Source organism: Symphodus melops (assembly GCF_947650265.1).
Source record: "Symphodus melops genome assembly, chromosome: 20".
Lineage (NCBI taxonomy): Eukaryota > Metazoa > Chordata > Actinopteri > Labriformes > Labridae > Symphodus > Symphodus melops.
In genome coordinates this window covers 16,275,468-16,300,513 of record NC_136710.1, presented here as the reverse complement: position 1 = coordinate 16,300,513, position 25,046 = coordinate 16,275,468, and the positions used below count along the sequence as shown (strand labels likewise).

General features: G+C 40.3%; 4 protein-coding genes across 4 annotated transcripts; 1 reads left to right on the top strand and 3 right to left on the bottom strand.

Annotated features, from left to right (window-relative positions):
- Positions 1-500: 500 nt before the first annotated feature.
- LOC306841670 (prostaglandin D2 receptor 2-like) lies at positions 501-1,646 on the top strand (the record flags this gene model as incomplete). The annotated part of the gene is made up of 1 exon (XM_079371617.1): positions 501-1,646. The coding sequence occupies one exon, from the start codon at positions 501-503 to the stop codon at positions 1,620-1,622; it is 1,122 nt and encodes a 373-aa protein (XP_079227743.1). The 3' UTR covers positions 1,623-1,646.
- Positions 1,647-3,026: 1,380 nt separating this feature from the next.
- Positions 3,027-6,612, bottom strand: LOC306841711 (G-protein coupled receptor 4). The gene is made up of 3 exons (XM_079371665.1): positions 6,210-6,612; positions 5,301-6,115; positions 3,027-4,378 (listed from the first exon to the last, which is right to left on the bottom strand). Exons 2-3 carry the CDS (start codon positions 5,879-5,881, stop codon positions 3,985-3,987), a joined length of 975 nt encoding a protein of 324 aa, XP_079227791.1. The 5' UTR covers positions 5,882-6,115; positions 6,210-6,612; the 3' UTR covers positions 3,027-3,984.
- A 1,226-nt stretch (positions 6,613-7,838) lies between these two features.
- LOC306841979 (UDP-glucuronosyltransferase 2C1-like) lies at positions 7,839-15,678 on the bottom strand. The gene is made up of 2 exons (XM_079372017.1): positions 15,303-15,678; positions 7,839-10,268 (listed from the first exon to the last, which is right to left on the bottom strand). The coding sequence occupies exon 2, from the start codon at positions 10,263-10,265 to the stop codon at positions 8,679-8,681; it is 1,587 nt and encodes a 528-aa protein (XP_079228143.1). The 5' UTR covers positions 10,266-10,268; positions 15,303-15,678; the 3' UTR covers positions 7,839-8,678.
- A 3,583-nt stretch (positions 15,679-19,261) lies between these two features.
- Positions 19,262-23,661, bottom strand: LOC306841796 (UDP-glucuronosyltransferase 2C1-like). Its single transcript, XM_079371784.1, has 2 exons — positions 23,075-23,661; positions 19,262-21,462 (listed from the first exon to the last, which is right to left on the bottom strand). Exon 2 carries the CDS (start codon positions 21,457-21,459, stop codon positions 19,879-19,881), a length of 1,581 nt encoding a protein of 526 aa, XP_079227910.1. The 5' UTR covers positions 21,460-21,462; positions 23,075-23,661; the 3' UTR covers positions 19,262-19,878.
- Between the last annotated feature and the right edge of the window lie 1,385 nt (positions 23,662-25,046).

Below are 25,046 nucleotides of genomic sequence, written 5' to 3'. Positions count from 1 at the left end.
TGTAAAAGATGCGACTTCTGGTACCACAATGTCTGCACACATATTTTCTTTTCAATTTGATGTCAGATGCTTTGAAACAAACACAAATGCTTTTGTTAAACATACAAACCACAAACAAGTTAAGGCTGTTAAACCCAGTTTAAGTTTGCAAAGATGAGTAGTGATTGATGGATGGTGATCAGAGTGATCACATACATTTGTAAACTGACACTTAAATAAATTAAAAGCCAATGTGGTCACTTTAGGAAGAGTAATTGAGAGTGTGGCAGTGGGTGAGATCTGAAGTGTATATTTAGATTACGATAGCAGATAACTTTCCAGGAACCACAGACATTTCGTAGAACAAAAAAGTATCTCAGGGACTGTATTTTCTTTCGAAAAGCTTTGTGCTCTGGAACTTACAGTACATGTTCTCATTTCCATTGTAGATCTTTGACGTGTGGAGCTGAAGTCTATGTTTTAAAACATCACCTTGGATGTCACCAAGTGTTTCCTCCAAAATGGTGTATTGTCCTTTCTACAAAGAGGCAAACGTCAGCAATATTCCAACCAACCTAACAGCCAAGGCTGCGTCTATAAATGTGTTCGCCATCACTCTCCATGGCTTGTTCTCTTCCATTGGCATCATCGAAAACGTCCTCATCCTCGGAGTGGTCGGCTTTCACGTCCGCCGCTCTGTCATCAGCATCTGGATCCTGAACCTTGCAGCTTCTGACCTGCTGGCCACCTCCTCTCTACCATTCTTCACCCTCTACATGGCAAGCGGCAACACCTGGACGTTGGGCGCTACCTTTTGCAAGATCCATTCCTCTATCTTCTTTCTCAACATGTTTGTGAGCGGCTTCCTGCTGGCGGCCATTTCTTGCGACCGCTGCTTGGTGGTTCTGAGACCCGTTTGGGCCCAGAACTACAGGAATATCCATCTTGCTGGGAAGATATGTGGGGTGATTTGGGCTTTGGCTGTTGTCTTCACTGTCCCCTTCTACATTTTCCGAGATACCATTAAACTACCTGATAGCAAGATCCAGTGTTATTACAATTACGCTCTACTTCTCCCTCATGAGCCCTTTGACCTTGGACAACTATGTCAGCGGCGAAAGGAGGGCCTGGCCTTCATGAGGCTCTTCCTAGCCTTCTTGATCCCTCTGCTAATCATAATCCTCAGCTATGCTGCCGTGAACCAAGGCTTGGCACGCCGAGGCTGCCGACGTCCTTTCCGTTTTGTTCGTCTCGTAGTGGCTGTGGTGGTGACCTTTATACTGTGTTGGGCTCCGTACCACACATTCATCATCATGGAGGTGGTGGCACCAAGCGGGCATCCTGCGCAGAGGTTTGCCAGCAAGGCGCTCCCAATCGCAGCAACTATTGGCTTCCTTAACAGCGTCCTCAACCCTATCCTGTATGTGTTCAGCTGCCCAGACCTGTGCAATAAAATCAGACATTCTATGGGCGCCGTGATGGAGAGCGTCCTGGCTGAGGATCTGGCAGAGCTGGTCCGACGACGCAGCACTGCTCGTTCCATTAGCACCAATGAATATGTGTTGAAACAGATAAACTATGTCAATACCTTTGGTGGGAACGAGGAGACAGAGCAAGAAGAAACTTTCTCAGTTCAGAACTAAATAAACGTGGAAACTTCTAGAACAGTGGTTGGGATTTTTTTTCCCACATTGTGGCAGCTTTCCTTTGAAAAGGCCTAGATCTTTATATGTTCAAGGCAGGCCTTTAATTGTGATTTTTTTTTGGTCTTCTTACCATCATTCATTTTTGTTTGCTTAAGTTGAGCTTAACTTGGTTATTAATGCTGATCCTTGTCATCTTGTTTGGACCAAACGTTTCCTGCACAGATGTTTTGAAAAGAAATATCTGTAATCTCTTTAAAATTGTACACCTCTTTATTGTGCTTTGCATATTGGCCAGACTCAGCTGAGGTGAGCATATATGCTTGGTGATAGATCAAAAAACAGTCACATTTAAATCTGACTAAAAATCATACAGGGGGCGGCAGTAGCTCAGCCTGTAGAGACTTGGGTTGGGAACCGGAGGGTCGCCGGTTCAAGTCCCGGCATGGACCAAGTCCGGAAACTGGTCTGGTAGCTGGAGAGGTGCCAGTCCATTTCCTGAGCACTGCCGAGTTGCCCCTGAGCAAGGCACCGAACCCCAAAACTGCTCTGGAGCGCTCGCTGTGGGCAGCCCCCTCACTCTGAGACCTCTCCATTAATGCATGTCACTAGAACCCTGTTTGTGCATGAGTGTGTATCTCGGCCTATGTGTGTGTTAGACAGAGTGTAAACCGAATTTCCCCTCGTGGGATTAATAAAGTGTAAATTACATCATATATTATGCATGCTACTTAGTCCAATTTGGATGCATCCATTGATAGAAATTTTAAAAAACAGACAATAGAGTCAGGGCTTTTTATAAGATGACTGCATAGGCTGACTGTTGTCAGTAGTTAGATCAAAAGGCTTCACGTTGAATAAATATACATTTTAAGATTGTAGTAATTTCAGGACATGAAACTGTACAGCATACTCACACTGTGTTCTTGCTTGAGTGAGCTCTTTGTCTCCAACTGAGTAATCTGCTGAAACAAAAACAAAAAATGGACAAATAACAGCAAATGTTTTTTTGGAAGCTGATTAAATATACATCTTTCAGAATTAGCCCCAGTTATTGCTATTATTTAACTTGGGTGAAAAAAGTTCATTAAAAAGCTGTCTAATAGGTGTCTGGCTTTCAGGAGCTGACGCATGCTCATTATTGTAAATTGTGGTTGTCATTCTATATTATATTCACTCATTGTACTTACTATAGAGAATAGTTGTTTAACATATTGTACTGAATTGTATTCTTGATTTATTGTGTTTTCATTACTATGACATTTCCAATCATTAAAACCAAAAGCTCTCGTGGTTTTGCAATGTGTTACTTGCTTGCATAGTGCAACAAATACACCACAGTCATGTTTTCCCTTCCGTTGCATTTCACACCAATTCTTTTCTCAAAATAAGTGACAAGTCAACAAGTTTTTGAACATCACTTTAATTATTGCAGCAACAAAAATAGTGACTGTGAAATGGCCATGATGGTTGTTGTCAGCAAACTGGTTTATAGATAAATCAAGAGTAGTTTAATTTCTTTATGAAAAACCAATTCTCAGTTAATTTTAAAGGTCAGATATCATCCTTTTCAACAAGTTTGAATAAGTCTTAGAACTTCCCAAAACATGTCCGTGAAGTGTCTTGTTCTAAATCCACTCTGATCCTGTGTTTGATCATCTTTATAAACCCCTCTATTTCAGCCCTGCTCAAAACAGGCTGTTTCTGTGTCTGTTGCTTTAAATGTATATGAGCTGTGTCTGACTGCGCCCTGGAAAAGCTTGGGTTGCTTGGGCTTTCTCGCTCCATGCCCTATTCTTTATGTTGACAAGTCAGACTCAGAGTGCAGAACAAACACCGAGCTGTGGTAGTGTCACCCACCTGGGGGAGGGATTACTGCCCTTTGTGGAGCAGGAAAAAGATAGAGAGGACTTTTTCTCATAACTCAGGGGTTTGAAAACTGTATAGGGACACAAAAACATGGTGTACGTGTATTACTCATGATATGTCACCTTTTAGGCAACATTGGATGAAATTTCAATATTGTAGAAGTGTGGATTTATGACATTTTAGACAAAAGATTTCCATTTATTTACATAACAGGAAAAGTCTTTGCTTGTTGAGCTCTGCGTGCATGTGACAGATGAATGTTTCTATTTTTATCCTTTTTGTTCTACACAGAGTATTCAGATCATGAGAAAGTGTAAGCTCATACAGTGGAACCCATTTAGCGCTGAAAACACGATGAGGCAAAAGAATTTAACAAAAGAGAACATGAGCTGATAAAATACAGAGACTAAAAGTGTATTTCCACTAGGTGGCACAATTTTTCCAGTCTGAGGGGAATCCAAGTCACATTGTTTGTAGATCGTTGTGCCAAGTTTTACTCTACATCTGGTCTCCTGGTTGAGCTCTCGTTCTCAAGAGTTATCTTTTTGGATGGGTTTTGCCCCCTCCCCAAGCAGGGCAAGGACTTTTGCAGCTCTATCCGAGCATCAGAGCACAGAAAGATGTAGAAGAGGGGATCCAGCAGGGTGTTGAGGCTGGTCAGACCGTAACAAATGCGATAGATGATAAAAATGGAGCGCTCTAATTGACACGGCTCATCAGTAAACAGCAAGGACACAAATCTGTATCCGCACACGAGGTGATAGGGTCCAAACACAACCATGAAATTGACAGTTATCACGACCAGGATGCCTACAATCTTATATCGTTCGTGGTCAGAGAGGGAAGGAGATCGTCGTAGTGTCACGCCAATGTGGGCTGAGGTGTACCTAAGGGAGAAGCAGAGAAGAGAACACTGATTAGCCATCGCAACAAGCAAAATGATCAGTACAGCATTACTGAAGGTTTCTTTTTGTCAGCTAACGCACATAATGTACGAGGCCAAGTAGCTCAGTGACTCAAATTCTATCTAAACCATCTAAATAAATTTGTTTTAGATTTGACCAAAAAAAACAAACACATTTGTCAGATCTCAGCCAATCAAAAAAGAACAGCATTGAGTGGATTCCTTTACACCAGGCAGTTAGTATGTCTATACAGTGACCATCAGATTTAGCCAGCTGGGCTCGTCCATGATATGGCCACCTATGCAATCTAAAGAAATCTAAAGGGGATAATTGTATTTTTTAGGCATTCTTGAAGTGGTAATAGGTGGTGGCTGTGTGCTGGAGTTCATTTAACTGAAAGGTGTTCCTAATTTTTGGCCTCCCTCGTATGTGTTACATCAGTGGGCAAATGTTATTTTAATATTGCACTCATCTGATCTTTGATGTTGCCAATTTATTGCACACTGCAGAAAATATGTGGCTCTGCATCCCAGATAACCTCTAAATGGGATCTGGGTAAAAGGACCCCTGGTGCATAATAGTTGTTTGCAAGGAGGCTTACTCAATCCCTGTTTCCACCAAAAATGGGTGCTATACTGAACCAAACTGAACCGGACCACTTGGTGGAAACAGGGTTTAAAAACTCCACCTCTTTGCCTTTGTGTAGATTTATAAAAAGTTAGGTTTAGATAAGATTTCCCAAAATGGGAATTAGCATTATAGTGCGTCTTCAGAAACTAATTGGTGATGACTTTGTCAATGTTTTATACAGTATATGGTAGACACACATTACATGACATAAATAATAATTAGACCTATAGGATGCAGCAGCAGTATGATTTCTGGCATCTCTGGATTTACTCACCCGAGAATGGTGCATGGCAGCAGAAACCCGAGGGCCACAGTGGTGATCTTGAAGCGGGCGTATGAGGGGCTGACAGGGTACTGCTCCAGACACAGCAGCCTATCTGGGTCAAATACTGTTGGCAGCAGCCCACTCAGACAGAACAGGAAGGTGAGGATCCAAACTGCCACCCCACACAATGCTGCCACCTTGACAGTCCGCACCCTGCGGCTGCTCAACGGGTACACAATAGCAAGGCACCTGTCCAGTGCGATCAGGCACAGGAACATGACGCTGGCATAGATGTTCACATAAAACACATAGCCCACCAGCTCACAGGTCAGCTGGCCATAGGGCCAGCGATGAGCACTTTGGAGATAAATGATCCACAGTGGCAGTGTGAGCAGCTGGAGGAGGTCTGACAGAAGCAGGTTGAGGATGTAGACCAGCTGGCAGCCTCCCCCACTTGAGCGGCCCAGGTGATACAGTCCCCAGAGTGACAATAAGTTGCTGGGGAGACCCAAAGAGAAGATCAGGCTGTAGATACAGGTCAGCCCAAGAGTGTCTGTGTCCAAAGGGAGGTTACAGCTGTCATTGGACATGTCTCTATTTGTCAGACACCTTTCATGGGAGAGTAGCGCTGAGAGATTGGAGTGATATATGCAGGATGATGAGTGGATGCATGAATACCCATTCTTTTACGCAAAGCAAAAACAGAAAAAATCAAGAACATTTCGGTAATCAGCTTGATGAATCCTTTCAGTCATTTGTCCATTGTGTAATACTGATTTCTGCAGCAGTAGAGTTATCCAGGATCCATCAGGGTAAACAAACACCTGCAATGAAGAGCAAAAGCATTTTCATATGGTTTAGTGTCAGCTCCTGCATGAGCAATCAACCATACAATTCAAAGCTTAACATTTCACTCACCAGGGACAACGACAGCTGCCCGCTCTGCGGCTGGCTGACCTGTACTAAAGAAATGTTGGGAACACCGTGTCTCGACTAAGCCTTGTCTTTTCTGTGATCGTTTCCTCCACAGGAAACCCACTTCTTCAGCTTTAAAGGCAACATCCTGAGGCAGGAGAACGCCTTTCTGCTCCAGAACAAAAACATACACTCTCTCCTTCACTCTGTGTCAGTCTAACTCCAGCAGTAGACAGGATGATGAAGGTGGACAGGGGCTGTGAGGGGAGGAACTCATGGAGGGTGTCCACTAATACCCTTTAGATTACATGTTACTGGCTACATGCCATCAAACACATTAGCACTACGGCTATTCTTTTATTAAACTTTTAAGCTTTTCAACACACCAGAATATTGTTTTACCTTTGTTCTCGGACAAGATTGGGTATGCAAAAATTAGTTTCCCCCAATGTTAAGCATCAACTCGGCCAGGCTTGGTTGTGTTATGTATGAGAATACATTCTTCAGTAGGAGGATATACCTTGAGGTGCAAACTCAAATTTGAAATACCTCAACCTCAAACTATCAAGTGCCTTAAAATTGCATTCAGTAGATTTCAGAACATTGGTGTTCTAAGATACTGTATACGGGTGGGAAATGAAACTATCCCTACCTTCTTTTCCATTCCTGAACAATGTGATGTGATGTGATTTTTTTTTTTTTTTAACAACCCCTGCTGTTACATATCTGTGAAAATACAAACAACAATTGCCTAACCTGTCAGGCAAACTGGGTAAACCTGCCATCAAAAGAATCCAACAAAACAAATTCATGGCAAGGATGTCGTTTCTCTTGAAAACATTTCCCCTGAAGTGAATATGACTTATTTTGTTTGTGCAGTTTACAGACAGTAAAATAGTGCAGTTTGCCCATGGTGAACTCTGTTCAGGCACCACTGGGAGGAAAATATTCTCACACAATTGAAATTGTTTGGGTACAGAATGGCCACGTTGAGACAATGGGTGCTAGGCAGTATTTTTAAAACATAGTTTCAGGAGGGAGGAGGGTTGAATCACTCACTTTGTTTCTTTTATAATGCCTCAAATCTCTGACTTATTAAATAATCCAAACTTGGATCTAATAAACTGACCAAACCACTGAGACAACATTCCTCCCTGTTGCTTCACAATATTGCATTTAGGTTTCCATTACAACATTTGAACACAGGGACAGAAATTAGCTTCATACTGATGAGACAGCCAATGAGGACGTAACACTGTTGGCTGTATATTTGGTGGAATTTCATAATGTGATAAACTACGAGTTTTGTACAAAACAAAGAGATGGGGAGTGATAACTATATTATAATGACCTTTTTAAACTAAATATTAAAAGGTCATTAAGTTGTTTCCCCATTACTTGAATCCATTATGTTACCATTTTAAAAAGTATAGCGTGATGTCAATTGTTCTAAAACTGTCTTTATCTGTCTTTATGTATGATTATGACCTTTATATTACATCCAAGGCCTCATTAGATAGCTCTTTGTGAACTAGTGAACTCAGTATGTTTGCATTAAAAGAAAAAAGAAAAAGACACTTACTGCTTTATCCACAGGTCAGAAAAGTCAACAAGTAAAATTGCTCAAAGTGGTTCTAAGGAATGTTGAGTTTATTTGTAAAAGCCAACATGGTCAGTAAGTCATTTAATGATGACATTTTACCATTAATCTGAAATGAAGAGGATTTATGATGAAGTCAATCACATTCGTTTGCATTAGCTTGTACATTTAAAATGCCATCTTGCACAGAACTATTCATGTTTGGTATCAAGAAGATAAATGACAATGTAGAAAAAAATTATAATTATGAGCCGGGAGGTTCTGACCAACGCTGTGATATGCGTTTCATATCGAAGGAGATTTCATACAATAGTCCCAAGGGTAGCAGGACTTTCTATTGTCATGTAATATAGACAAAACATTATTCTTGCTTTCAGGGATGACTGGAGCTGGTTTCTATTCTTTGTCAGAGATTGGGACACTGCCCACAAACCTGCCTTTTCTTTCCATAGAGATCATGATATACGTCTTTAGAATTATATTGTGGTTTCTTTATTCTTCATCTTCATATATCTTGTGTTCTTAAACTTAATTCTTTCTTAACCACTCTAGAATGACGACATGACAATATTTTTACACATCGAGTCGGCTTACTACACCTGTTCCGTGTCCACACACGGTAAAACAACCGTGCTGCTCTGCTGTCACTCGTTTATTTTACTTTGACAATGTAAGACAACAATACACTTCGCTTCCTACTTCCTGATCACATGACAACGGACGTCTTACAAAATTATAATAAACCTTCAATATAAGATAAGAATAATCACAGACAATATTCCCACAATAAACTTAAACGTATCATCTGCTATACCTAGCAAATTACCACCCAAACAATAATGATCAAATTTATTACTGATAAAAATTGCATTTTACTCTGCTTTCATTTTTCTTCTAAATCTTCGGCAGCAGATAATCCTGCAGAATAAGACTGATGCCCAGACAAATACTAGACTGATGATAAAAATGAAAATAGCAACATCTAGGCAGTGATAGGAGTACCAAGGCAGATTAAACCCTGCTGACTGAAGATGAGCAGCTCCTTTGTTCCTAATGACATACTCAATCCAAAAGATGCTGGTGTCCATCGGTGACATTGGCAGGTCCCTGTGCAGCTGAGAAAGTCGCTGCATGTTGTTACGATAAGAAGGGGTCTCAAGGACATCCTTCAGAGTATCCAGGAAGTCTTTCTCTGTAAGTGTTCTTGCTTCAACCAATCGAGCTGCACCACGGGCTTTTAGTCGGTGAACATTGTCAAACTGGTCTAAGAAGAGCGGCATGCCCACAACAGGCACGCCATGGTAAATGGCCTCATACATACCATTGGTGCCACCATGGGCTACAAAGGCACGAGTCTTGGGATGGCCAAGGAGGTCATTCTGAGGGAGCCATTTCACCAAGAGTGTGTTGTTCCCCAAGGATGAAGGCTTTTCACCAGCAAACTTCCACACCACCTTCTGAGGGAGTTGTGCAAAAGCAGCAGCAATTGCATTTGTTGCCTCACGAGACAAGGCTGACACCAATGTCCCAAGAGACATGACTACCACCCCGTGCTCCCCAGAGCTCTGCATGAAGGCCTCCAGCTCAACAGGGAGAGGATTAGCCTTCTTGCACTGGAACCCCGCTATGTAAACCACATTGGGCATCGTGGGTCGAGGGAACTCAAAAACAAAATCAGTTCTCATCAACCAGAGATCAGCCGAATACTGCAAAGACATCAAGTCAGATCCAGGTGGGAAGTGCCGCTGGAGCAGATCTGAATAATGAGAGTTTATGATGAAGTGCTGTAGGAATAAGCTTTGGAGATAATGTAATACATTCTTGGTCCTTTCCAGAAAATCCATTCGATCCGAAAGTTCACTTCCAGAAACCGGTACATAGGACAGAGGCGAGGGAGCTATGGTCAAATGGGCCTCACCCATATTAATCCAGCGTACATTAAAAACCATTGGCAGCTTGAGGTAACTACCCAACAGAAGCCCTATAGTCAGGGCAGGGTCTGTTAACATCAGGTCAAACTTAGCATCTTGCAGCTCCTTCATAAACACAGTGTCATCTAACATTTCAGCAGCTGCTCTTGCAAGACTTTTGTGGCCCGTGTCGAACATGGATCCTATTACGTTGTTTTGACAAAAGGTGCGTATAAATGGCATAGACCCTCGGCATTCCATAACATTTAAAAGCAGTCGATTATAGAAATCCTTGTCCCTGTCATCCTCCAACATACGTCTCGTAATAGAAGTGTAAAATAAAGAGATTTTAGGAATGTACCAGCTCTTGGCAGAGTGCAGGACAGTGATGTCGTGGCCTCTGGAGTGCAGCTCTTTCAGGAGTACCTCAATGTTGATCCAATGGCTGCCATCAACGGGTACTACCAGAATCCTGCTGCCACCACAATAAGTGGGCCTGAGCATCAGTAGGAAAAGAACTGTCAAAAATGCGGGGACCATCCTGGACATTTCCTATGAGAGACAGTAGAAAGACTTGAATTGACTTTAAAAACAATATAAAGCTGTTTTCAAATATGTTATCTGGTTTTTCAGACACACTATTTACAGCAGAAGACTATCTCTGCCAGAAAGGAGAAGGGACGTCTGCAGAGGAAAAAGATTGGTGCAGACATGGCGGACAAAGCAACAGAGTCAACTATACAACGCTCCATTGACAATATTTGACTTTATATCAATGCTTTATTTCAACAGAATCTCAATATTGACAAAAGAACGGATATTAAAATATTGATGAATAGAATACCATATGCAATTATATAATTTATAAATTGCACATAGTGTGGTCTTGCACCGATTGCAGGGAATAAACGTCACCACACCCTCCTATTTGTTCCAGTTGAATTCCCCTGATAACATCCTGTTGCTTTCTCACATCAGCTCACTCTGACTTTCTGCAGAAGAAAATGCTAGAGGGCTGGCATGAGAAACTGTGGATAAGGTCAAGAGTGAAAAATGTCGCTGTTTGTGTTCACAGATGCAGCTCACCAAGAAAACTCCAGGGCCTGTATTCACAAACGTCCCTTGCATCCTCTCAGAGAGCTCTTAACTTAACTTAAAAAAATCCTAGCTAGTGGTCTTAGACGAGGAGGGATTTTGGAACATTCTCAAAGCAACTGAGCGAGGAAGAGACAGAAACTGTTATCTTAGTGAGGAGGCATTGCTTTTCCCCATTGCTAGGTATGACACATGTTTTCAGAAGCTGTGATTGGTTAATTAAAAAAAAATGGAGATAAAAAGTTAAACATTGACATTGTGTAAGAAATGAGTATCTCTGTGATCATTTTAAGGCCTACTTTAAAAGAATACCTACATGTTTGAAATCACACGCCCACTTGTACAGCAGCTTCTTCACCTGCTGATCGTGACATCATCAGGTAAAGAACCTGAATTAGTGATTGTCTGCACATGTGGAAGTGACCACATGTAGAGAAACACAACATGCATGTCTCACTTTGCACTAAAAATGTGATAGACGAATCATTTGTGTCTCTTCTGCCCAACTATGAGTCAAAAAATGTTCTTCACGGAGAAGAACATTTCTCTAGTTTCTCAGCTTAGGAGGCTTTGTGAATACTTTCTGTCTATTAAAATCCAGAGCCTGTATTCACAAAACCTCCAAACTACTAAGCCTAAACTTGGTCCTTGTTAAGATTAAATATATTCACAAAGTATCTTAGCCATTTAAAGAGCTCCTAAGGTGTTAAACTGTGAGGAGTAGTGAGGTGTACTTCCAACAGGACGAAGAGTTTCTCAAGCGGAAGGGAGAATAAGAAATGTTCTTGAAACACGACATGAAGAATATTTTTGATCCAGAGTTGGGCTGAACAGACAAAAATGATTTGTGCAGACTTTTCAATCCATCATTGACTTTTTCCAGGACAAAGTTGTTTTTTTTCATGCGGTCACTTCCACAGGTGCATCCAATCACTAATTAAGGCTCTTTATCTGATGACATCACCAGCAGCAGGTGAAGAAGCTGCTGTACAAGTGAGCATGTGAAATCAAACATCTTGTGGGCTATGTACTTTGAAAGTACATCTTATAAATTATCACACAGATGCTAATGGACTTTTGACTTTTTTTCTCAATTGTTTTAGATTAAGCAATCACAGCTTCTGAAAAAAATGTGTCATACCTAACAACGGGGTCAACGCCGCCTCCTCACTAAGATAAGTTTCTGTCTCTTTCTCACGAGAATGTACCCATCACTATCAAATATCATTAGGCTAAGACTCCTTGCTAGGATTTTTTAAGATAAATTAAGCTAAGCTCTGAAGTTAAAGCAAAGCTCCCGATTCTGAGTGAGACAAGACACTTTTGTTTTATACAGCCCCTAATCTAAAATGCCAAAGTCCAAATGCTTTTTATACAGGTCACTCAATTAACCCTCCTGTTGTCTTCGGGTCAAAATGACCCGCCACTGTGTTAAAAACCCCCAAAAAATCCTCTTAACGATATTTTTTTAACTTGAAATTTTATGACTTTGCCTAGATTGGCACCAACAGTAGAAAAAGTGAAATGTTGCTTTTATTCACATTTCCATGTAAGCTGTACAAAAAAAGGTACAAAGATGGTATTCGGGTCAAAATGACCCGTGAGACAAAAAGAGTTGAAATCAAGGTCACAGAGTTATTTACACGCCACAGAATGTTACAATGTTTAGTTGTTTTCGTCAAGCAGTTGCAGAAGTGGTCTTCTCGCGGACTACTGTGCCTTTGATCAGTCTCAGATCAATTAGCAGTAAACGTGAACAAGACAGTAGCAGAAGTAAATGACACAACGGCGTTCTCGCAGACTGCAGAGCTCTTTCTCTGTGGATTTCCAGAGATTATAAAGGTGCTGCAGATGACAGGGCCCCGAATTCTGTCTGTGCCGAAGCCATGAGTGTGCGATATAACGTTGAAGAGGCTCTAGAGCTGATTTTTTCAGATGTCCAGCAAGACAACTCTGATTCAGAAGAAGAAGTGGAGGATGTATCAGAAGAAGAAGATGGGGAGGAATACAACCCAGAGCATGATGAATCATCTTCAGAAGAAGAAGAAAACCCTGAAGCTGAAAGAGAGACCTTCCTTTCAAAAAATGGCAAAATAACATGGTCCTCAGCAGCATATGACCAACACGGCAGGCATGCAGAACAAAATACCATAAAGATGATTGCGATGCCAAATCAAGCTATGCTTGGAAAATGCAAATCTATACCGGGAAGACGGCTAGTGGATGCCCAGAGAAGAACCAGGGGATGCGAGTTGTGCTTGATGTGACAGAGGGACTGAGGGGTCACAATGTCACATGTGACAACTTCTTCACATCTTATGAACTTGGACAGCAGCTCCTGAAGAGGAAGATCACCATGGTTGGTACAGTTCGAAAGAACAAGCCTGAGCTCCCACCAGTCATCATCCTAGACTACAACCGCAACAAGGGAGGTGTGGACAACTTAGATAAGGTGATTGGAACATACAGCTGCAGAAGGATGACTGCCCGCTGGCCCCTGGTCATCTTCCACAACATCATTGATGTTTCCTCCTACAATGCCTTTGTGATTTGGAGGGAGATCAACCCGACCTGGATGTCTCGTAAGCAGAACAAGAGGAGGGTGTTCCTGGAGCAGCTGGGAAAGGCACTTGTAATTCCACTCATTGAAAGAAGGAAGCATGTCCCTCGCACAGAAGCCTCAGCAGCAGTTGTGAAGGCTATTCAGAGTGCTGGAGCTCCTGATCAACCTGAGGATCTAGCTACCACAGCCACTTCCCCAGCTAGGGCAAGTAAGAGGAAGAGATGTCAGTTCTGCCTTCAAAAGAAGGACTGTAAAACACATACTGTGTGCTGCAGGTGTAAGAAATATATCTGCAAAGGCTGCGCACTTGCATACTGCCCTACATGTGGCAATTAGTTCAATGGGTTATGTTATTTTTCATATTTTTGTATTGTATATTGTCTTAAATTGTTCACTGAAAAAAAAAAGAAAGAAAGAGAAAATTAAGAAACTGAGTCATTGGGATGAATAAAACTTCGTTCAAAACTCCTTTTTGCAAATTTTTTTTTCTTTTCATAACCTATAGAAATGAAGTGAAGGGGGAAAACTCAGGTATTCACACATGTTGTGGTGAATGACAAGTTGTTTCTTCAAACAAGATGAAATTTGGTGTTTAAATTCAATTAAGCTGCTTATATTAGGGGTTTAGTGAAGACGGGTCATTTTGACCCGGAGGACACGGGGTGTATACAGAAAATGAGGACAACAGGAGGGTTAAGAGTAAAGGTAATGCGTGTAAAGCAGGCAATAAAGGGTATTGAGGGCATACAATAAGACAATATGTGATCAACCACAAATGTTATGTTTTATATTAGAGTTTGGGGGGAATCTAAAATTAACACAAGCCCTGAGCCAATCAACAATCACCTCATATGATTAGTCTCACATTGTCTTCAGACATCAAGCTAAAAATCCATTTTCATGCTTTGTTCAGACTGCTGCCCAAATCTTATTCATCCCCACATCCGATCTGAATCTAAATCTGACTGACTGTCCACATTGCACATTTTTTTGCTCAAAATTTAAACAGAATTAAAGTAGCACTCATTTTTGAGCTTCTCTATGATATATGCGTAATGCCTGATTTTCACCTGTAATTAATGTCATAAAATCTACCTACTTCTGGTGACTACATTATTTCATGTCTTCGCCTCTTGAATGTAATTTTGTCTGTTAAAGGAAAGTTAGTGTTGAATGCCTGTAAAAAATGACATTTCTTAATTGATTGTCCTGTTACAAAGTTATTCATTACTTTATCTCCAGCTCAACAACCAACTGCTGCTCATTTAATTTCATTGAGTGTTTTTCATTCTTTTAAGTCCTGCGGGTGTCTTCACAGGCCAGTTTACTGCACAAACTTTACAATCTGATGGATGTGGAAACTTCAGGCAAAACTGGGCCGAAAGCCAAACTGGGACACAGTCAGAGTGTGAGACGGGAGTGGCAGGGGATCGAGGGACGGAGGAAGCATGCAAGGTCACGCAGCGGAGGGAAAATAAAGTGAGCATTTGCGATTACAATAACTGCACGAGTCACAGTTGAACAGTCATATCAGTGGGCTGCAGCCTTCCCCTCCTCCCCACCTTCTGCCTCTGTGGATTTAAACAAACCTGAGCCAGGGAACAACAGCTCGAGATACTAGCAGCGATAAAGACATGTAGCATAGGGGTCATGTAGTACATAAGTGTTTACAAAAACAGATATAGTCTCATCAACTTCAAATTCAATGCATAGTAATTTAAAAGACATTAATCTACAAGGTGCACACGATTGATCTCCAGTTATGTCATGTCTAAACGAGAGTGAGTTCAGTGGACATGAGCAAAGTTCATGTTTGGAGTTGTTATTGTAAAAGTAAGGATTTATGTGTGTATTATTCGTTAAGAGAATAATCATTGAGATTGTTTCCTCAGTAAAAACAAAGAAGGGAATATAAGACTTGTACTTACGGTGAAGTGCAGCAGTGAACTCCAAAAAGAGCTTAAAGTAGTCACATGATTAATCACGTTTGCTCAAAGGACGAGTGGCCAATCAGAGGCAGGGATTTTATCTCCAGCTCAAACATATCTCCAGGTCTCCAGGACAAACAATCCAAGCATTTTATCAGGGGTATGAAGCCTCTTCAATTAAACCTGTAGATACCTGTAGGAAGCACTAAATAATTACAGGACACAGAGTCATTCTGGATGTCACAGAAGTACATGACTCCCTTAATGCCAATCCATGTCAGACTTTTTAGTTTACCTATGGTTCACATCAGAGAGCTCAGCACCTTTTCGCAAATATATTTCGAAAGGCCCAGACACACCATGGAGATCGTTGGTCGGCGATCGTCGCCCTATAGTTTTGTACGGAGTGTGTTGGGCTCCGTCGCTACACATCCGCTCTATTTCTGCCTTTTTTTCAGCCAAGTTGACACATTGAATCGGCATGGGTTGGCGTTGTCGTGGTAAGTAAGAAGAACCCGTCTGATTTTCTTGTCACAGCGACATGGGTTTGAATCGGACATTTTCCCTTTGCTGCATATTATCCAACTCTCCTCCCAACATCCCGTCTCTCTTCAGCTGTGCTTTCATTTAAAGAAATAATATATATATTAAGAAATATATGTATATATTCTTTTCAAGTAATTTAATATTTAGTAGAAAATACTGTAGTGGTATAATAGTACAAGAAATATACACGATGTAAACTTGTTGTGGAAAGACAGAACATTTATTTCAAGATTTTGAACAAGATATTTGACACTAGAAATTTTTTTTGACAGAAGTTTAAAACTTTAGAAAACGTTTTATCTTTATATCTGAATCCATTGAATTGAAGTATTGATTGAACAGCAGCCAGTCTGACAAAAAAAACGTCTATCATTTATCATGACTCAAAATAGAGGCAGACAAACTGTTTCTGAACTTTTTAACCAATTTAAAAAGAAATGGAGCCATGCGGTAAAGGGACATGGACTGAAAATAATAGCAAAAAAAAGAAGGGGAAAAATGTGTCAGAGAGCCATGCGCACAAGTGGACTTGTGAGAGTGTTTGCCTTGTCAATAACAAAGATTTCTTTGCTCTGAAGATGGTGTTGTGTGCCCACTAGAAAGTTTGTTGTGCACATGAAAAATAAAGCACGCACATGTCAAACTCTTGGGAATATCTTACAGAGAAGCTAAAGACCATTAAGCTCATCTTATGACACAGAACAGCAGAAACACCCACAAAAGTGCACACCCATAGTGATCGTGAGAACTTTTCTTGTGTGCACACGTTAATGTGAACAATAGAAACTACACAACACAGAAAACTTATGTCACTCTCACGGCATAGTAATGGGATGCACAAGACAGCTTTCCATGTACACCTGGAACTTCATTTGTTTAAGTGTTTTTTTGCAGATGCCAAAAAATGTGATGAATCATAACACTTTTCAATGTTTGAAATTGTGCTTGACATTTAGACCATAAACATTGCTGCCATTTTGCAAAAAAGCTGCTTAAATCTGAGGTTACAACAGTTTAATGCCCTGTGATTCCAACAAATTAAGTTTCAAAATCCTGCTGTAAGGGGCCTTATAATGCTGCTATGGCTCTGCTCCAGTTTGGATAAAATCCCTTAAATGCTGGTGGGGTACGGGGGAAGCATCGACCTGTCCTGTCTTATTCCAAACACCTGTTCTCACACCCACCCCTCATGGTAGTCTTATAAGTGTTATAATGGGTCTTGAGACTGGTCTCGACGCCCCTTTTTGAACGAGTCTAAAATATGTTTTACATTTTTTTTGGTCTTGTCTTGGTCTCAGACTGGGTTGACTTGGACTTTGAATTAAGATCACTACTGATTGGCTATTTTTCTGCATCATACCTGTGATTAGAAGGAACACTCCTTTCAAAAAAACAAATAACTTCAATTAATTCATAATTCGATTCTTATCCCCCAGTTAAGGCCACAACCTTCCAGAGTTAATGTCTAAGAGAGATTCTGAGACATGTCTGCTGCACCCATGAGACAATTACTTTTCAGTGAAATGTTCTGGTCTTGGTCTTGACTCAGTCTCGTTCCCTAAATGTCTTGGTCTTGTCTTGGTCTTGGAGCACTATGGTCTCGGTCAGTGTTTACCTTTACCTTAACAGTACCTCATAGAATTGGACACACAAATGTGCATGATGGGAAGAACACCATCCAATGAATAATTCCCAGTATGTCCAACAGAGGGAGACAAACGCAATCTCAAAGCTCAGTGGTGTTGTTGCAGTGTGTCAAAAAGGTTCCAAAATATTACATTAGATCTTTTCAAAATGAAACTTTGCTTTTTGAATCAAATGATTTAAAAAGAAACAATAGATCACACATGAGCCAAGTTCCACCCACTTAGGGCTAATGTCTACAGTTGTAACATGAAGAGCATGGTGCAAAAAACCCAATCTATATAGATTGAAAGCACACAAGATTTATTGCAAACATTACTGCAGATATTTAAGTATAGAGGCCAGAGCAGCTTGTGTTCTCGTTAGACTGGACAGCGTTTAGATGACACTCTTTCTGCTTTTTTGTTCACTGAGCAACACCTTTGTTGCCATGGTGACCAGCTGAATAAGGAAGGCCAAAAAAACAAACAACAATTACTCCTGATTTTCCTCGAGGGAGTCTTCTCTACATTTATTGGACCTTTTCGAAGTTGAACCCAGTCCCAAAAATCTAAACAAAGCTCGCGGGACGCTTGCTGGTTTCGGAACCTTTCCTTCCCTCAATTGTTCTGCGTCATGATACAGCTCATTTCAGTTGTTATGACAGTGTTCACACCATTGACTCACATGCCCTGCACGTACTAACACATGTTGATAGCTGTTTACTAATAATAAAAACACATTTTCATAGTTCTTCATGGACACACCTTACTTCCTTGCACGCTTTATACAAAACCAGGCCTGAAGAGAGAAGTAACTAAAATGAAGTTACATAAAACCCAAAATGCATTCAGATTGAGTACTGGGACAAAAAGAAAATGCAGTTTTCACCCAAAATGTGTGTTTGTGCACAAGAAACTGTCTTAACCCAAATGGGAAGAGTTTAAACGTGTCATGGTATAGTATTAATTCTGATGCCTTTCTATGACTAAATGAAGCAAAACAAACCAAGTAGATGGTCTGGTTTGGACTGATTTGATAGGTTTATTTTGCCATATTACCACCTGATATTCCTCCAAAATCCAACAACGTGATCTGTAGTGATCTTTAACATAGTTTCACAATAAGCAGCAAGTGAAAAGTTGGCAGATACAAATGTAAGATAACCTTTTTAGGTCTACAGGGGTTGCCAAAATTAACACAGAATGGAAGCGGTTCTATTCATGGATGTAGAGGTCATGATGAAGTGTCATGAGTTCTGTTTTATTTCTTCTCATGGTGGTTTCACATTTTCCTGAATAGCTAAAGGATCATGCTTTTATTTAACCAAACAAAAATAAACAACCTTTTAATTCAATCTAACAATTAAATCCCTCTTTAGTTCATGAATTGTTAATTTTTATGTTCTTGTTCTTTTCCTGTAGATCTTGTGTTTTCAGTGTGTATCTATCTATCTATCTATCTATCTATCTATCTATCTATCTATCTATCTATCTATCTATCTATCTATCTATCTATCTATCGATCTATCTATCTATCTATCTATCTATCTATCTATCTATCATAGCTAACTAGCTATCTCGCGAGGTAGTTATCTAGCTGGCTATTTTTAATTGAGCAACAGTACATATACACAAATATTTCTTATTTTGTCATTATTCGAGTTTTTAGATAATGCAATTTAGATAATTTTAGATCACGCTTAACAAAAAAACGAATAAAATGGAGTTCTTTTAGTTCTGAAGGCTAAAACACTGTAAGAACAAAAATATACAATCTGAAGGAAAATAAAGTCACGATATACACAGAAACTAAACCTATATATCCGCAATTGCTTTGGTTAAATAACAGGAGTCTCGTCTGAAGTAAATCCAAGCTACATTTTTTAAAGACTATTTTGTCTAGTTTGAAACAAACAGTTTGGATCTGGATGCCGAGAGGAGCTTTAAGACCGAGGGTAATCTTTATGGAGTTGTCTGAGCTAATGCATGTTCTCCAATCCAAAACATTGTGTATAGTGATGTTTTAGAAACACAACTATGATGTTTGAATCAACCAATACAAATCACCATTTTCTTCCACGTCAGGCATGTATGGGTGGAACTGCAGACAAAATAATTTCTGATGTTATGGGTGTGCCAGATACACTGTCCCATAATTAACGATATGAACAATGAGAAACAGCCTATGTTTACATGTCCTTCAGCAGAGAATCTCAGTTAGTGATACAACTGGTTCTAACTACTTTCAAGTGCAGTCAGACACTATTGTGATAATTGAGACAATATTAACAGATTATTCGTGAGGGACAGTGAAACTCCCCATCATTCAGGTTTTTCTGACAAAAACTCAGAATATGCTCAAAATATTAACCAATACAAAAAGTCCTTGAGTCTTTTTAAATCAATTATTCTGTCTTCCTTTTACGCTTTGACTTGCATAGAATCCTGCAGAATGCATATGATGCCCAGAAAAAGGCCACAATGATAATGATGAAGAAAACCGCCACATCGAGACAAAAATAGGAGTACCAAGGCAAAGTGAAACCTGCTGACTGAAGATGGGGGGCCCCTTTATTCCTAATGACATACTCAATCCAAAAAAGAGCAGTGTCCAATGGGGACATTGGCAGGTCCCGATGCAGCATTGAAAGTCGTTGCATGTTGTCACGGTAGGAGGGATTCGTAAGGACATCCTTCAAAGTCTCTAGGAAGCCTTCCTTGGTAAGTGTTCTTGCTTCAACGTGTCGAGCTGCCCCGCGGACTTTTAGTCGGTGAACATTGTCAAACTGGTCAAAGAGGAGGGGCATGCCCACAACAGGCACGCCGTGGTAAATGGCCTCATACATACCATTGGTGCCACCATGGGCTACAAAGGCACGAGTCTTGGGATGGCCAAGGAGGTCATTCTGAGGGAGCCATTTCACCAAGAGTGTGTTGTTCCCCAAGGATGAAGGCTTTTCACCAGCAAACTTCCACACCACCTTCTGAGGGAGTTCAGCAAAAGCAGCAGCAATTGCATTTGTGGCCTCACGAGACAAGGCTGACACAAACGTCCCAAGAGACATGACTACCACCCCGTGCTCCCCAGAGCTCTGCATGAAGGCCTCCAGCTCAACAGGGAGAGGATTAGCCTTCTTGCACTGGAACCCCGCTATGTAAACCACATTGGGCATCGTGGGTCGAGGGAACTCAAAAACAAAATCAGTTCTAATCAACCAGAGATCAGCCGAATACTGCAAAGACATCAAGTCAGATCCAGGTGGGAAGTGCCGCTGGAGCAGATCTGAATAATGAGAGTTTATGATGAAGTGCTGTAGGAAAAAGCTTTGGAGATAGTGTAATACATTCTTGGTCCTTTCCAGAAAATCCATTCGATCATGAAGTTCACTTCCAGAAACTGGTACATAGGACAGAGGCGAGGGAGCTATGGTCAAATGGGCCTCACCCATATTAATCCAGCGTACATTAAAAACCATTGGCAGCTTGAGGTAACTACCCAACAGAAGCCCTATAGTCAGGGCAGGGTCTGTTAACATCAGGTCAAACTTAGCATCTTGCAGCTCCTTCATAAACACAGTGTCATCTAACATTTCAGCAGCTGCTCCTGCAAGGATTTTGTGGCCCTTATCCAACATGGATCCTATTAATTTGTTTTGACAGAAGGTGCGTAAAAAAGGTATAGACCCTCTGCATTCCATAACATTTAAAAGCAGTCGATTGTAGACATCCTTGTCCCCTTCATCCTCCATCATACGTCTCGTAATGGAAGTGTAAAATGTAGAGTTTTCAGGAATGTACCAGCTCTTGGCAGAGTGCAGGACAGTGATGTCGTGGCCACTGGAGTGCAGCTCTTTAAGTAGTACCTCCATGTTGAGCCAATGGCTGCCATCCACGGGTACTACCAGAATCCTGCTGCCATCACAACAAATGGGCCTGAGCATCAGGAAGCAAAGCCCTATCAGGAACATTGGGATTATCTTCGACATTCCCTATAAAAAAACAGAAGACAAAAGTGCTTAAACTTGTACATACCAATAACCTTGAGGTACAAACAAACTATTGAGGCATGTCAAAGATGCCACTAACACGGTTTGTTCTGTTTTATTGTAGTCAAGAACAGCATTTTTCTCTTTCTGACAATTGTTTATTTGCTTTTGTAAACTGATGCTGTGTTGATTATATTCTAATATGAGTGTAAATTCCTCAATGGTCTGAATTTTAATGAAATAATAGTTTCCTTTGATATTATAAATTGATGAGAAGAAGCACCATATACATTAGTGCACTATTTATTACCCCAACAATTTAGAAAAGGGTTGTCTTTTTTGTTTTTGTTATTGATCCCATATGTAAGGCACACTGTACGCAGTGAGGCCATTAAATGGAAAACATAAAATGAGGTGCGTCTTTCACCCTAATAGAATTGCATATTCTAAAAATCACTCAAGTGAAACAAACCTTATGTATGAAACCCACTGAGGACCTCACAACATCCCTAACTTATCGTGAGTAGTGTCTATATAATAGTACAATACAGATTTGTTACACACTTGGATCGACCCCGCTTATATGTGAAGAAGAAACCTGCATAGAAACCCTGGGTTGACTCATCCAGTGTTGTGTTACCCATGTTGTGCAACCTCATTTGTCAGGGTTAGTGAGACCAGATAACAAAAAGAGGGTCTTAGGCCTTAGCCTGACTAACTCATGCAGCAACTGATTTTCATTCCTATCATGCAGAGCAATAACAGATGTAAGGGCTCCATTGGAATTAACTATTGGAAATGACTGGGGGCTCTAACAAGCTCCAAACCAAACCCAAATTTGTTTAAATGTAACTATTTTATAAGCAGCACCTACATGGTACCAGGCAATAAACCTTGTGTGAAAACACGAACAAACAGATTAACATGTTGTTCACACATTTACAGGTATATCACTCATAATTATAATACATGTTTTCTATCTCCACAATGGGAATGCAGAAAGTTATTTTACTTTTGCCTCATCCATGCCAAGTCTAATCCACAGTCTCATTCAGAGGGCTTACTAAAAATAATTATTTATTTATTACAAATGTCAAACTTTTAATAGTAATTTTAGTAATTTAGTATGTGCCCAGTTGTGAATAAACTACATAATGTTGTGGTGCCAAAAGGTTCTCAATCTAAGAATAGTACTTATCTTGTATTTGGACTACAAAATAAAAATACCTACTTCAAAGTTTTTTGCACTCTTTGTCTCAACAGCAGATTTATTTGGACAGCAAAACATACACAAGTCAAATTTATCTTGACATCTGTGGCGTTATCAGGAGTTACATGATTACTAGTTCCAAAGGCTCATGGATCCCTTGTTGCAGTTAAAGTCAGGTGAATTACACATACTGCATAAAAAACAGGCTTCTTACACTCAGTTATAAATCAAGCTGAAAGCTTAAAATTATCCAGTGTTTTCTGCCTTTCCTCCGTTAAGCACTTAAAGTAATATGTGGCTATTTCTCTCATCTCTTGTTTTCTGGTGACTAACTTCATCACGCCATGATCAATGTTTGATACATGCAAAATTCTTCAATAAAAAAAGGTAAATAAAATGCCTCACCTGGTTGGTGTATTGTACATCCAGAAGTTTGGTTTGTGCTCCAGAGCTTCAGTGAGCCAGGACTGTATGTGGTATCTGTGTTTCCTCCAAGCCAATGTTTTACACCGACCCTATACAAACCGTCCAAAGTCCAGAATACAGGCTTTTCATTTGGCAAAATCAATGTGAAAAGCTGTTCAAGGACATGGTATAGTACATATCAACCATAGGTTCAGTCATTGAGTTACATTGAAGTCATTGGGAGTCAAACCCCAAAGGAGAACAATTTTATTAAGTTTGAGCTGGTTTATAAGAATGCTTTGTTTTTGTCTCAGGCTATTAGTTAAGTTTGCCAAGAGCTTTAACAAGAGAGAGAAACAGATCAAACTAATTTCTGCACAATTTAATGATTTTAATCCCAGTTGCACAAACGGTGGAGGTTTAATCAATGTATTATTATTATTATTATTATTATTATTATTATCAATTATCTTAATCATTAAGTTTGAAAGGCCATCAAATTTACTGTTGAATTTGATATCCCTAAAATTTGATACACATACAACTTTATTGCTGTAGCAAAAAGTACATCAATGCAGGATGATTGGTCCAAGACTATTTATAAACCAATGAAACCAATCAGAGACTAGGAATTCATCTCGAGTTCTTTCTGAAAAACACAATGCTAGCATTCTCTCTGCAACATTTCTGCAAAATTAAACCTATTGAAAAATGCAAAATCTATAAAATGGGAGTGTTTTTTCCATCTGCAGTGTATCACCCTTGTCCACTAACTTTCATAGTTTAAATGAGTGACGTGGTTCAAAGATCCAATCCTAACCCCCCTAATCAACATCTTGACGATTCCGTCATGAACGAGTCTGGTGGAAGTCGTATATTAACACAATAACTGCGAGAGAGAAGATAGGACATAGGACGTGTTGTGCGCAACTCACCAGTCATTTCTTTACCCAAATAAATGTAGCCGCTGGTTCCATTGTTTGGGTCACGTGTTCCTCGTGCCGCTGGGCACAATAATCTTGTAGTATGGGATGTGCTGTAATTGTTGTATCTTGTAGTGTGTGCAAGCACAGTGCCTTCTGTGGACTCTTTCAGATTCATGGGATCTACAATCTCACGGGTCCTGAAGTGGTCCTCCCACACAGACACAATGAGAAAGATGGCATAGCAGAAGATTTACTTCCTGTGTGAGCTGTGGAAGTTCAACCTGCCCCAGGAGCTGCTGATAATGTTTTACACCTCCATCATTCAGTCTGTCCTGTGCACTTTCATCACTGTCTAGTTTGGATCTGCTACCAAACTGGACAAACACAGACTGCAACGGACAATCAGGACTGCAGAAAAGATCATCAGTGTCGACCTTACCCCCATCCAGGACTTACACTGGTCCAGGGTCAGGAAACGGGAAGGTAGCATCACTGCAGACCCCTCACACCCTGGACACAAACTGTTCAAGTTCCTCCCCTCCGGCATAAAATTCAGGATATCGATGGTACTGACAAAGATGATGATGTTGTTGACCCCAATGATAAACTTAGAAGCTGTCTATTTTGTAAATGATAGTGATATTATAAAAACTGTGTTTTGCTTCTTTTCACTTCCTGTCAGCATCTGTGTTGGACTCAAAGCTGTGTCAAACATACGGCCCAACAGCAGAGGGCCATATTATCTTGCAATAATTTTGTTAAACAAATATATTAAAATAATAAATAAATAAATATTAACATAGTTGTTGCTATGTATATCAAAGGAAAAGAGCAATATGATGATACAAACTGAACTGAAAAAAACGTTCCTATCCGTCATGCGTAATGGCCCAGATCATGTCCACACATCCTGCCTACTGTACATCATTTTGGACATAAGCCTCTGCTGAATCAATTGTAGAATGTAAAATAATACAATTGGTAATTTAACCATACAGTTGTAGCAAACAACTGAAGGATCTAAGATGGGAAAAGGGGTGACATTC

Coding starts and splice junctions, on each gene's coding strand:
- LOC306841711 (XM_079371665.1), bottom strand. CDS start 5,881: ATGTCCAATGACAGCTGTAACCTCCCTTTGGACACAGACACTCTTGGG. Junction 4,379..5,300: donor CTGCCATGCACCATTCTCGG/GTGAGTAAATCC, acceptor CTTCTCCCTTAG/GTACACCTCAGCCCACATTG.
- LOC306841979 (XM_079372017.1), bottom strand. CDS start 10,265: ATGTCCAGGATGGTCCCCGCATTTTTGACAGTTCTTTTCCTACTGATG.
- LOC306841796 (XM_079371784.1), bottom strand. CDS start 21,459: ATGTCGAAGATAATCCCAATGTTCCTGATAGGGCTTTGCTTCCTGATG.